Genomic DNA, 14,480 nt, shown 5'->3' with positions numbered 1-14,480 from the left:
TATATATATTTTAGTTCATTTGTCCCAAAGCTTAAATTTGCTTACAGTGAAGTGCCTGCAAACTCATGTTATAATAAACTGGAATTACCCTGTAAGTGCTGAGACAAGTCAATTTTCACCTCAGTCACTACATCCCTCAAATAAACGAAAAAGAAAAAACATCTTAAAATTCAGCCAATCTTGGAGTCACACTGATGTAACTACTTCTGCATTCTTTATAATGTTCGGTGGTGCATGACGTTGCAGATATGTCATTTTGGCAGTAATGACAGCATTTTTAGTAGCTACGCTTCATTATGCATGTTTTCATGTCAACCAGCTGCCATGTGGTTTGTCAGTCACGCTAATTAAATAGCCATAAAATAAACTAATGGTTTACACAAGTCATGTTTACAATAGGTTGTTTACATGTCCTGGATTGATGCATGTCAGCATAGGTGTTTGCTTAGTTTGCTGAGTTGTATTTCTTTTGCTAAGGCAAGGCAAACTTTTCTCCTACCATCATGTCAAACCAAACTGCAAGCTACAGAACATCAGTATTATTTTAACATTAGAGGTTACTTTTCAAGAAATCAATACCTGTAGAAAGTCATTATAAAGTACGAGTGTCAACAGTCCATATCCCATGTGTTTCAGTCAGAATGAGGGTGTGCACTAAGAGTCCATCACCATTTTAACTTTGCTCCTGGCAGGAAGGACAGGCCTCAGTGGCAGCTCACTGAGGCAGCTGGTAAAGACGAGAAGGGTGAGATGAAATGTGCAGATCCGTAGGGACTCTCCTGCATTCATCTTTTCCTCTTCTTCTTGTCTGGCCTCCTTATCTCGTCTTTACTCCTTTTGTCTCTGGCTAATCCCTCTGATTAGCCTAATCAAGCTGAATGTCGGTTTGGGGCAGGATTGGTTGGGGACAGACGGGTGGAGAGGACAGAACAGAATCTGCAGCAGTGCTGCTATAATGATGAGTAATGTGTCTGGAGCAGAAAGTGAACATTCAGTCAGCGAGCTTCTGGTGACAGGCCTGGTTTTAGCAGGATTACAGGGCTGATACTGTTGATAAAGGTATGATATAAAGCCACGTATTCTCAATCCTCTTTGACATGACGGGCATGATACAATTTCATGAAAGGAAATTCTTCCTTGACGATTGATTTGTGCTATTGCATAGAGAGGGTGGGCTTGTATCAGCTGTCAGAACGCAAACCAGTAGAACTCGGTACATTTGACGCTGTTGGGAAGAACAAACATCTGTCAAATCAGCAAGGTCTCTGAGGACAATTCCTTCTCTGTCTCGTCTCTGTCCCCTCAGAACTGATGTATCCTCCATGACATTGCTTTATTCATTTACGTAGCAGCTTCTGATCTATGTTTAGTGAACCAGCGGGGCTGTAACTGTTTCTTCTCCAGTTCAGCCCCCAAACAGTCTTCAGCTCTACACTGCATAGTGATGTCATGCTGAAGGCATTGCCCTCATCTGGGTTGTCTCTGCAGGACTATTTTGGTTTCAGGCCAACCTTGCAGGACCCCTGTGTGCTTGAAACTAAACATTCTACATGACAGAAATGTAGAGATCTGGAATCACAGCATTAACGCATGACAGTAGTAATTAGGCTTTTCCTGCTCTCACATGATTCTCTGCTTAGGCTGTGAACTGATCTCCTGCTGATCATAATTTGAAGTGTTTTAAGTGTAGAATGCTGTGCTATGACTTACTTCTTAAGGCAATTAGATTTGTTTCCCATACGTCACTCCTTTGTAACCTCTAAGTCTAAGTTTATGAAGTTAGCTGCAACTGTTGCTCTCTGCTTTTCCTCATCAGTGTTCCTCTTTTAAGTTGCACTGGGGAAGGGTCTTAGGTAAAAATACACTCATCAGCATCAATCATCTCAGGAACTGGGAAAAGAACTCATGGTTTTCCATCCATGCATCCATTTCTTTCTTTTTTTAATCAGCATCCAATGGTGGCAAAGTATCCACTTAAGATTTCCCGACTGCTTTCATTTTAGGGGTCCCAAAGCCTTCTTCTACGGTGGCCGACAAGGGCATACGCGCCGCAAACAAAAAAACGCAATACAAACGGCACACAACACACACAAACCGACAAAACAAATGCAAAAGGGAAATGCTGCATACAAACCCCGAAACAACTGCAAGAGAGAGACGCTGCAAATTCACGGAAGGTCGTCAGGCCACTGCGGGGGGCTGACCATACGGAAGGGACTGATCTTTTATACCGACAGGAAATACCCAGGAGGAAGTTGCAAAGAAGACAGCGGGATAAGAAAGTTTGCAAACACTTGGAGAGGAGAATAAAAAGGTATGTTTTCCCTTACGTCTTTTTTAAACACTCGGCCCTCGTCTCTTACAGTATTATTCAACAGCAGCAAATTTACGAAGCAAATATTAGCGTGCGTCTGTCAAGCAGACTGTTGCTAGGGACGCCGATCAGAACAGCTCCCCCTAGTGGCCTGGCGACCTTCCGTAAATTTGCAGCGTCTCTCTCTTGCAGTTGTTTCGGGGTTTGTATGCAGCATTTCCCTTTTGCATTTGTTTTGTCGGTTTGTGTGTTTTTGCTTTTGCAGCGTTTCTGTGAATGCATCGTTTTTTTGTTGCAGCATTTCTCTGTTGCATTTGTTTTATGTGTTTTTGGGTTTGCATCATTCTTGTGTTTGCAGCGTTTTGGCCGTTTGTATTGCGTTTTTTTGTTTGCGGCGCGTATGCCCTTGTCGGCCACCGTATTCTGCCCACATGCTTCACCCTTGAGCCTCCTCTAAACTGGACAAGTCCAAAAATATCTCTGAGGAAGCATTTAAGAGTGATCCAAACTCCAAATCTGAACTTCTGCAATAGGCTATATGGAAAGTACAAGAATAGTGTCTTCCGTGATCCTTCCAGACATTTGGAAATCCTCATTTTTACCTTCACGCTCAGGATGATGGTGAAGCAGCCTGAAAAGTTTTAACCTGCTTATGTTAGTGTACTACTTCTACTGGCCGAAGCTGTTGTTCACCAAGGTTTTTGTTTTTTCACTCGATGTATTTCACACTGCATTTACTGAGACAATAGTCCACTAAAAAGTCACCTCCTGGACTGGTATTACTCACTACAAGCCTTCTGCCTGTAAAGCAGAGCTCACAGCTGGGATTTCAATGTCACCACGCTCACAGAAGGAATGAGCACAAAGAAATGACAACAATAGTGACCACAAAACATTTGCCTTGGCCAACAACATCTAAGATCTGTTTGTATTAATTAAAGTATGACTTATGAAATGACATTATTGTAACCCTAGCAATGTATCTCTATATTAAAACGTCAGGAGGCAATAAACATGCTCTCAGTAAACAACACGGGGATGACGCAGACCAAAAGAAAGGGGGATGGACAGATGGAGCAGGTGGAGGTGGAAATGTTATTAGTATAGATGTCAATACCGAGTGTTTGCAGCACAGTGTGATGCTCACAATCGGGCCAAAAGTCAATTAATGCAGCTACATTGTGTTATAACTCATATAGCACATAATCATTTGAGTGTGGAAGTTCCTCTTTGACCTTGTGATCAGCAAGTGTAACAAAATCATCTCAGCTCACGGTCCACTTACTAGCTCTTTTGGTTCATTTGACCACATCTCCTTTCGCAAACGGAATGTATGTAGTGTGATGTAACTAAGTAGTTTGGAGCAGTGGCGCTTCAAAAATCTCTCTGATAAAAATGAAGTTATTTTACCCTGTCAACATGTCCATGTCCATGTTTGTTGGTGTTTTGTTTTTTTTTTTTTTTTTTTTTTTAATATGCTAGAACATTGATTCTCAACTGTTTTCCCATGACGTACCCCCTGTGTACTATTTTTTCATTCAAGTACCCCCCAACCAAGGCAAAGCATTTTTGGCTGACAAAAAGAGACAGACATAAAATACAGCACTACGTCATCAGTTTGTGATATATTAAATTTTATATCAATGCAAAAAAAAGCTAATTTGTAGTAGTCATTCTTCAACTACTTGGAGAAAAAGAACTAAAAACTTGTTGAAAAATAAGTAGTTGATTCAACTGTAAATAAAGATTTCTAGACAGAAATAATCATAATCGTAAAGTGTCCTCTTACACATGGACAAAATTATTGGTACCCCTCGGTTAATAAAAGAAAAACCCACAATGGTCACAGAAATAATTTGAATCTGACAAAAGTTTAAAAAAAATTCTGTGAAAATTAACCAGTGAAAATCAGACATTGCTTTTGAACCATGGTTCAACAGAATTTTAAAAAATAAACTCTTTCGTCTAAACTCTTCCATAAACTGGGTTTATGGTAATAAAATGGAATGGCCTACTTAATATGAAATTCAGTTCATGAACTTTTATTCGTATTTTGTTGAAGAATTATTGAATAAATATATTTTATAAAGGATTTTTGAATTGTTGCTAGTTTTCAGTGTTTTTTTAAAATCTCACGTACCCCCTGGCATACCCTCAAGTACCCCCAGGGGTACTCGTACCCCCACTTGAGAACCGCTGTGCTCGAAGATGGATCATGAGCAAAATAAGCAGTCGCGCCATAAAACTCCTAATGACAGTCTCCAGTGCTTGAATTTAGACTTCTAGAATGTCGCATGTAACAAACCAATTCTGTCAATCTGCAGGGTGGGGCTTTCTGTATCATTTTTCTTTGAATCGCCTCATTGTTGAAATGTGCTATATAAATAAATTTGCCTTGCCTTGCCTTCAGAATCAGTTTCTGATTGGAAAATGAGTTCCTCCAATAGAGAGCTGGAGGGCTTTATAGATCTGCACATTTTCAAGGAAGCAGTGGTGTCGAGTTATTTCCAAGCCATTTGAAGACCACAAGGGACTGAGGTTTTATTTAGCTGGAGAGATTTTTGAATGATTGTCATCTTGGAATGTATTTAGAATGACATTTTCTTGCAGTGTTTATGCTCTCTTGTGTGCATTGTTCAACTTTAAAGATGGACTTTAAAGGATTAAGTTTAAATGCATAGCAGCAGATATTGCCTACATTGTGCATGCCAGATGTTGGTGTCTTTTTAGGTCTCTGAACCATGAGAAATGCAATTTTCTTCACTTTATTCTTGTAAGATCTTGAATGACAATCGAGCTTTGACTTCACTGGCTTCACTTTAGAAATGTGCTGATTCTGAATCTCGAAAATGTGCAGGATTTGTCCGAACTTAGCTCTGGCTTTAAGGATGGTTAAGGAACAAAAGCTTCCTCACACTGTTATTCTTCTTCCCTTTGGTGTATTTGCAGGAGCTTTCAAATATGAGCTCAGTGTTTGTACTTAATGAGTAAGATTTCTGCTTTGTGTCTTTTTCAGAGCCCATGCGTGCCTTGCGGGGGCTGACAGCCACAGAGATCCAGCCAAGGCAGCTGGCCCTTCAGTGGGAGCCACTGGGCTACAACCTAACCCGCTGTCACACCTACACTTTGTCTCTGTGCTACCGCTACTCCATGCCAACAGGGGGCAGTGGAGGGAACAACGCCACCGTCAGAGAGTGCCTGTCCGTGGACCGAAACACTTCTCACTTCACCCTAAGGGACCTGCCACCTTTTCGTGCAGTCCATGTTCGGCTGGCTCTGGCCAATCCCGAAGGCAAAAAGGAGAGCAGAGAGGTCACCTTCCAGACTGAGGAGGACAGTGAGTGGGAATTCACATTTTACTTGGGCACACTAGCACAAAAAAAAGATGCAAATGTTTGCTGAAATGGCATGCATTTGTTACCTGCGACATCATTACCGAGGACTTGGATGTTTTTTTATGCATGCACTAAAGCCCTTTATTGTCACAGTTACTCAGGTTTGCTTCAGAATTTGTATTGCTCCTTCATGCTCAAACAATTATTGTGCACTGCTTACACAAATCCATGCCTTTAGTCATCCAGTACCAGCAAAAAAAAAACACAAATATTGACTCACAAAATAAGCAGGATCAGCATAACTAAATAGAAGATCAGCCTTTTAAATAGAGACCAGTGAAACATTAATCAGCTCGGGCTGTGGCCGGTAGCAAAATGGTAAAATGATTTTGCTTATCTGTGTATTAATATTTTCCTGTGTACATCAGCAGATGAAGCACATTCTAATGCAAATTCCCAGAGAGTGGAAGAAGAGAAGGTCAAACACTTATTATGTCGAAAAACCGAGATTTTTCAATGTAATTGAATGTCACTTAGGGATTTTCTTGACCCGCAGGACACAGTCAGATGAAATGATGCTTATGATATGCAACTGGCAGGTTTTTTTTCTTAATGCGTCTTTAAAATGCATTTGAGCATCTGCTAAAAATGTGGTATTGATTTACATTAATTAATTAAAGCCGCACTTTAAAACGCCAAGCGGCGCAGACGATGTGAAAGGAACAGATAGCGCTCATAATTATCTACTCCTACACATTTCTGTCTTGAAGGCACAAGGATGTGCATTTACATAAAATGGAACATCTTACAGAATGCAGCACGGTGTGGTAATTTGATTTATTAGAGTTGAATGTTGAGAAGGTGATAAGTTAAAACATATACGTCGGAAAAACAAACTGTGATTGTTATTTTCCCCCTCCTCCTTTACTTGATATTTGGAATGTCAGTGCCAATGGAAAGTTTTGCTTTTGAGCCACTGAATGCCAGTCTGACAGTCTGACAGTCCCCAATCCCCCTGTCACAAGGAGAGCCGCCATCACCCTCACAACTACAGTAATTGAGCTGCAGCCGGTGACAGTTCCTCCTGCCTGTTTCCTTCTGGGCTCAACAATCAAAAAGCGGCGTAGTGCTTTTCTTGTGCTGTGTCTCTGCTGCTCACAGGAAGCAGATTTGACTGTCGAGATTCATGGATGCAGCAGGAGTTTCTTCTACCTGTGCTTTGTCTACCTCAGCTTCTGTTAGAAAAGAAACATACAGAACCCAGAGAAGCTTGATATTGCCGGTCACAGCTGACACACACAGAACGTGCCCTCCCTATTACCTTTTTCAAAACAAAGTCGCTGGTAGCTCATTTTTTCAAGTTTGGAAAACATTAGAATTACAGCACACTATGCTGTACAAGTTCCACACCAAAACAGTTAAGCACCTGTAGTGTAAGAATCGTACAATCTAAAAATCGAGATGTGATTTATAATGAAGTACCAAACAGCGCTGACAGAATGACTAAAATATCTGGGACAAAGAAAAATAACAAATAGTCTGGGATTGCCTGTTGTCGTCTTCGTTAGTTTGGCAGCCAAGTTCTTGAAATGTGGGAAGAGATCACCATCATTTAAAAGACGTCAGACAGGGTAAGAAAAAGGGGTTGTCAGGTCATCAACCAGGTTGTAAATACAGCTACAGGTGAACAGTAAGGGTTGGGGTATAACTGAAAATCAGCCCCAGACCACCGCCCACACAGCCCACGTCCCACAAGAATTCTGCACTAAGCAGGACTTAATTTTTTGAGACGGACTGTGATCTTTTGTAGAAAGATTCTCGAAACATAGATCTCACCTCAATGTTCTGAAGGACAATTGAAAATGTCTGCCAGGCGGCCGCAAGGCCGCCGCCAGGTGGCCTGGCGGCCATTGAGAAATGGCTGCCAGGCGGCCAGGGGGCCGCAAGACCACCGGCGACCACCAGGTGGCCATTTCTCAATTGTCCTTCGACCTTCAAAAAATTCCTGGATCCAGACGGTGATTCAGATCACCTCCAAAATCTAATCGATTCTTACTCGTGCTCTTCCGGACATCCTGTAAAAATTTGGTGAAAATCCGTCCATGACTTTTTGAGTTATGCTGTTAACAGACAGACAGACAGACAGACACACACACACGGACACACAGATGGACAGACAGACAAACAGGATGGCAGAGGTATGCGCTCTCAGAGTGCTTTTCTAGTTGTAAGTAGAATCATCAGAGTATTCATCCATCCACAGCTTCCTTCACTTTATCCTGCAGAGAGGTAGGACACAACCTGGGCAGATAGTCAGTCCATCACAAGATTTACTCATTCCACAGAAACAAATGTCCCATTTGACCTGCAGGTTCAAACCCAAAACCTTCTTTATGTGAAGCATTAGTGCTAACTACTGCAGCACCACATTACCTCATTTGAATTTATTAAGTATAATACTATAATTGATGCACTGGGTCAAATTTCACCTTGTTTTGTAGAGTACAGTTTATAAAGGTAGGGCTGTCATCTGGGGCCAGGTGGTGAATTTTTACGTTAAGGTCACATCATGGACCTTTGTTGGTACCAGATTTTGACAAGGAAGGAGAAGGCATTAGAAAACAAGATAATATCTTTGTGCTTGATCAATTTTGGTCCTTTTGTACGTCCATCATTAGTTTGATTGTGTTTAGGGAGTACAATGGTAAATCAGTGCAATGCTCTCTTAGTATTTCTGCCATATTTTCTCTATTGACGCCTCTCAGCTGTGCCCCCATTTGTATTACCTCTAACCATAGACTGTATATAAAGATGGACGTAGCATCTGGTTCCAGAAATGAAGCCCACCCGGAAGTGTCAAAAACTTGCAATATCACGCCGTCCGCTAGGGTTGGCTCCAAAAAGCTTTTGCTCCATAGACCCCAATTCATCACCGGAAAAAAATAAAATTTGATAGACTGATTTTCTACAGCTCAGGATTTTTTCCCCGTTAGTTTTCATGGTCAAAATGAGAGATCAGGTGGCCAATCTTAAAATAAATCAATACTGAATTTTAAATAAATTGTTAAAGTTGGCAGAGCCAGTGGGCGTGGCTATACTTGATAGACAGTCTTGTCTGGAATGATTGACTGCAACAGAAGCCTCTGTGGTAAAATGTGGGCGGGATAAGAGAGCCTTCAGCTCTCAGTCTGGCCCGCCCATAGACTGGTCCTGCCCCTAGTTGCTCTCCGATCCAGCCTGTTTGATGACGCTTTTTACGTCACTGGCTCCAAAAAATCCAAAATGGCGACCAGGAAGTAGCAAAATCCGGACTTCATTTTCTCGGCGTTGAAACCAACGGGTGACGTCACGGTTAGTTCACGCCTGCCTCTAACTAAAGTGGATCAGATAATCAGGATATAAATAAATTGTTCTGATTGTCTGACTGGTGATCTATCCTATTGTATTCTAACATAGCATAATGTTACAATTTACTTGACGAATATAATGTCATAGCGGCTAGCTTTTACTACAGTATTAACTAGAACAGGGGTTGGCAACCCGCGGCTCCGGAGCCGCATGCGGCTCTTTCAGCCCTCTGTTGTGTCTCAGTGTAACTTTGGAAAATGAATTGTTCTGCCTTTCAGGCGCGTTTCAATGCATTTTAATATAGACAATTTTATTGTGAAATTGCCGCTCTTATTTTGACGTGTCACTCCACCAGATGGGCTGCTGGGGTACTATTGCATGAGAGCGCAGAGTTGAAGCAGAGAGACAACACGGAGCTTCCGATTCCCACACGTTTCATGCCTTTTTTTTGTTTTACTCCTGGAGAAGCAACACCTGTAGTTTCACATCGTTTTGTACTCAAGAATGGCAAGCCTGTATATTAAAGCTCCACTCCAAGAAAGACACATCTTGTCTTTGAGTCAAAAGTACTCATGATAGGGTAATACATGTTACTCGCAAGAACACGGCTCGATGTCCAGGCAGCAGGTCAGAGAGTCAGAGGAGTGTCATCTTGGAAAATAGGGCAGCGACTTACCGGAGAAAAGTTATTAGCTTAAGATAAATAGATAAATAGATTTTACAAGTTAAATAGACATTCGCAAAATATTGATTTCCAGCTAACGTTATGTAACATATGAGGTCCAGGAGCGAAAATGACATTAACCAAGTAAGATAAATATTAGTGGAAGGACACGATTTAAAAAATGAATCTGTCTAATTAGAGGCTGATTAACAAGGGCATAGAGGTAAAAAAGTGATATATGCAGTGTTGTCTTCATTTTAAATGCCAAAAGGATTTTGCGGCTCCCGGTGTTTTCTTTTCTGTGGGAAACGGGTCGAAATGGCTCTTTGAGTGTTAAAGGTTGCCGACCCCTGAACTAGAATAATAAGACTCATCTGGAATAATCCTGGGATACATGGAGTCAATGATCAAGAAGATTTTAGAGCACCAGAAATTTCTCAGCTCAGTGTACACAATTCAATTGCTAAAAGCACAGTATGTGAATATGTGTATGGGCCCAAAGGGGCAGTAATGGCGGAAGGGATTGAAGGTTAGTGGGAGTTTTTTAACTAAAAAATAAACTTGTGCAAAAATACAGTTTTGTGCATCATCTGAGACAGTATTAGTGAGTTCAGGTTGTTATTCTGAGCGTCACCTCCTGTATCTTCCTGAGCGTACCTACATTTTAGAAAATTGATATGGATGGAAACAAGAATCATCCAAAGCAGATGTAGTCAGGTTTTTTTTTTTTTTAAACACTCTGACGTTAGCACCTCAAACTATGCGACAGTGTCTCTTCATCCATCCAATTATCAGTCACTAACCATGGAAACAGCAAGATTTTTAAAAGCCTGTCCGATGATGATAACTATGTGATATTTAGGATCAGTTTAGAGCTCTTTTTTAGGTTATTTTTGTGGACCTTTTAGCCTTTATTACAGAGGACAGTGGAGACACAGACAGGAAACATGGGGAGAAGAATGAGGGAAAGACATGCAAGAATGGCCATGGGATGGACTTGAACCCCTGGCCACTGCGTTGGAGACTCAACATGTTGAGCTACCCGGGCAGCACATTAAGAGCTTTTTTTTAGTTCCCATTCTATGACATGTAAATGCAAAAAGACTCCAGTCATCTAATGTTCTAATGCAGCACCATATCTACAAACCACTGAGGGCTCTTGGAAAATAATGTATTCTCAGGACTTAGCAAACTGCCCAGCTCATCACATGTGAAACAGCAAGATGTACTCCTTTAAGAAGATGCATCTCATTAAACCAAAAGATGCAGAGAGATACTCGGGCAGCTCACAGGTTGGATTACTTTAGTGTTTCTCTGTCAGTAAGGTGCTAAAGAAGAAAAATCGACTGTCATCCTCCAAGACATAGTGCTCTGTTATCAGACAGTAGAAGCCAGAATCTCAATTCATCCTGAGGGCTGGGAGCAAGTCAGTCCATAGTTTCCTTTCATCACCCTGCTTCTGCTCTGTCTCTGTGTTCCCGCTCTGTCCTCCTTCTCCATCCCTTCTTGGCCCTGTGCCTTTTCGCTTTGTCAAAGGTGTTTTTACCTCCTGGCATGCCTGCACAGGAGTCCATTAACTTGAGACCCGAGTGGAGTGTTTGTTTCAGAGGAGGTTGTTTTTCTCTCCCGCTGTAGTTCCTGGCGGTATCGCTCCAGAGTCTCTGACCTTCACCCCGCTCGATGACATGATCTTCCTGAAGTGGGAGGAGCCCATAGAGCCAAATGGTCTCATCACGCAGTACGAGGTAGGATACCTTGTTATTCTCACAAAACATCTACGATCCACAACAGTGTGGCTGCCTTCACATCACACACTAATCCTCTCCAGGTGTAGGATGTTATTTTTCCTTCGCCATTATTTGTTTGCCATTTTATCCTCCCTCAGTACAAAGACTCAAAACAAGGCTAATTCTCCTCTCCTAGCTTTAAAGAAGGCCCTGCTCCACCTCTTTGATTTCCCTCTGGACTGTTTTTCCTGTTTCTTGCCCTGACGCTGGTAGCACACATGAGGCTGAGCCACTAGAGTAGGTAGGACCCACTTTTCACAGTTCATCGGATTTACTGTACATGTTGGTATGGTAATGAAGCTGAGGCACAGACTTCAGGCTGTAATTACATGGGGGACAATCATTCTAATTACTTATTTGCCTAAGAGATGCCTCCACAAGGGGGCAACTTTAAATGTTTCTAATTAATTATTGATGGCCCCGTATCAACTGTAGACCTTTGTAGCTTGGTCTTTGGAGTTTTTTTTCTTTTCTGTAAGTAGATGTGAAGACCCACTGTAGCCTAACACATGGTCACCCAATAGGGAGAGAAACTAGTTTCCATTCATAAGCTGAAGCCTGAGAAGTGAGGAACTAGGCAGAGAAATGAGTAATGCTGTAACCTCAGTCGGCATACAAATGAAGTGCCTTGCTCCTTACCTGCAAACCACTAGTGCCGTGGACTGAATTTTTTAGGCCGATACCAAAATCTGAAAGCAAAACATTGGATGTTTTTGTTTGTTGCCATCACCAGACAAAACCTGGTTAATCCTCTTAAAATCTTGAGAAAATTTCCAGACTTTAAGATCATTTCACAGTATTTAAAGAAGAAGAGTGCCTTGAGTTGTCAAAGTATTCAGTAAACTTAGAAACACAGAACTTGTGCTAGCAACTGTGACCACTGTTTGTCAGTCATCTACTCTGTAGGACATTAATATGAATGAGCCAGTTTTCTCCTTGTTTTTTGTTCATATTCTATACTGAATGGGTTTTTTTTTTCAAATCTGTGTTAATTTGAATCCAACAGCCAGTGTGCCATATCTACAGATCTTAGTTGTTGACCAGAAACAGACAGACTCCCCAGTCTAGCATTGCTATTTCAAAAAGAAAACTGTTTTATGATCTTACCCATCAATCTGGTCGAGGTTTGGTTATGTTAGGGTTCAGAAACAAGCCAAAATAACAAACCACAGTCATGGTTAAAAGAAACCCATGTTGACTGTTGGTAGAAAAAATGAAACAGGTCCCATGTAATAGTCTGGTGTTGTGTTTACTGTCTATTGACCCTTACCACCTCCCTCTGCTGACTATAAAAGAAATTTAGTCTGATTATTTCATATTATTATTATTATTTCATAATTCATAATGAAAAAGGAACAGTTCAAAAACTAAATAAAGTAGGAGAAATCATCCTGTCCCCCAGAAGTCATGACCCCCTGAGGTCTAATCAATAGCACACTGTATGAAGCATGCCACCAATAATGACTTGTCATTTTAATGAATACAGAGGTTTAGCTCAGAGTTTTGTTCCAGCATGCACTGTGGGAGAGGGTAGGACATTCACTACAATTCAAGTTTGGGGTCGTTTAGAAATTCTTTATTTTTGAAAGAAAGGCATTTTTTTTTCAATGAAAATGACATTAAATAAATCAGAAATCCAGTCTAGATATTGTTAATGTGGTAAATGACTATTCTACCTGGAAACAGCTGATTTTTAATGGAATATCTACATAGGAGTACATTCCTAGCAACCATTACTCCTGTCTTCTAATGCTACATTGTGTTAGCTAATGGTGTTGAAAGGATAATTGATGATTAGAAAACCCTTGTGCAATTCTGTTAGCACATGAAAACACGTGTGAATTTTCATGGAAAACATGAAATTGTCAGTGACTCCAAACTTTTTAAACGGTAGTGTACAAACAGATAAACTGTCCTCGTTTATCCTGTGGAAACAAACAGTAGCACCTGGAGGATATGTGACCTCATGGATTTAGACCACACTGCAGAGTAAACTCTCCAGAAGTCGAGTGTTAGCAGATTCACGCGCACTAGAAACATTCTGTTGGAATGAACACTGAGCAATTTTATAACCAGCCTGGCTGATTTTTCAGTTTTATGCGCCTCAGTTTGCACACCTACACACATTCATCTAAGCAGTAACAACAACAACAACAAAAAGACATCATTCTGGTTTTAATTCTTATTTGTCACCTTCAGCATTTGCTATTTTTACATTATCAGCTAATCCAGAAAGCTGTGTAAAACCAGGCCAGCAGCGCTGTAGAATGAGGATATGACACAGAATCTACCTAGGTCTGATTATCGGTGCCTAACTGCAGCACAAGATTTATTAGATCTGTGGTGAGAGACGACATCTTTTCGCTGCAGTCCTAAGATTAATTGAGAGGCATTTCTCATGAGAGGGATTTTAAATATAATGCCAATCTTTCGGGCAGAGTGAGTAATATGCTATAGGTTGTGTAAAGCATTTAACAGATCCTCTATGGGCTCATACAGTACAATCTGTTATGACCCAACAATGGCACCAGTGCTACACTGACATTGCCCTATTTCAAACACACACTTGGCAAAGGACAAAAATCTAGCTTACATTTTTCAAAAGTAATTATCATGTTCTTTCATCCATATAATCAAAAGCTGTTAATGGCTCACATTTCTGTTTTACTATTCATGCTAGGAGAGTAGCTGTAGAGATGGTAATGATGGTCTGTCATGTAGTATACCATTGTGTTCCAGACATTACAGATATTCATGATCCCCAGTGAGGGATAAATAACTTTGTTCATCACCAGCACTTCCTCTAGCACATCTATGTCTTCCTATAACTTGTGAAATATCTCAACATCTGCATGACTGATTTGCACAGAAAGTTTGTATGACAGCCAGTGAATCCTTATCACTTTGGTGAGCCACTAATATTTACTTTTGTGACACTATTAGATTGACTTTTTGCTTTTAAATGAAATGATTTAACCTCTGATTTATTGAAGGTTTGCACTGACTTTTACATAACCCTCAGGATGTATTGT

General features: G+C 40.9%; 1 protein-coding gene across 7 annotated transcripts in view; it reads left to right on the top strand.

Annotated features, from left to right (window-relative positions):
- The window catches only part of ptprua (protein tyrosine phosphatase receptor type Ua), a 240,683-nt gene that overhangs the window by 160,637 nt on the left and 65,566 nt on the right, over positions 1-14,480 (top strand). For all 7 annotated transcript variants that reach the window (XM_022208249.2, XM_022208247.2, XM_022208248.2 and 4 more), the window contains exons 8-9: positions 5,331-5,651; positions 11,297-11,406. In XM_022208249.2, coding sequence (XP_022063941.1) covers positions 5,331-5,651; positions 11,297-11,406 — 431 coding nt within the window. The remainder of the gene's footprint in view (positions 1-5,330; positions 5,652-11,296; positions 11,407-14,480) is intronic.

The sequence above is a fragment of the Acanthochromis polyacanthus genome, chromosome 11 (genome assembly GCF_021347895.1).
Source record: "Acanthochromis polyacanthus isolate Apoly-LR-REF ecotype Palm Island chromosome 11, KAUST_Apoly_ChrSc, whole genome shotgun sequence".
NCBI classification, from domain to species: Eukaryota; Metazoa; Chordata; class Actinopteri; family Pomacentridae; genus Acanthochromis; species Acanthochromis polyacanthus.
The sequence above is the reverse complement of the archived record's forward strand: the minus strand, read 5'-3'. Positions and strand labels throughout refer to the sequence as shown.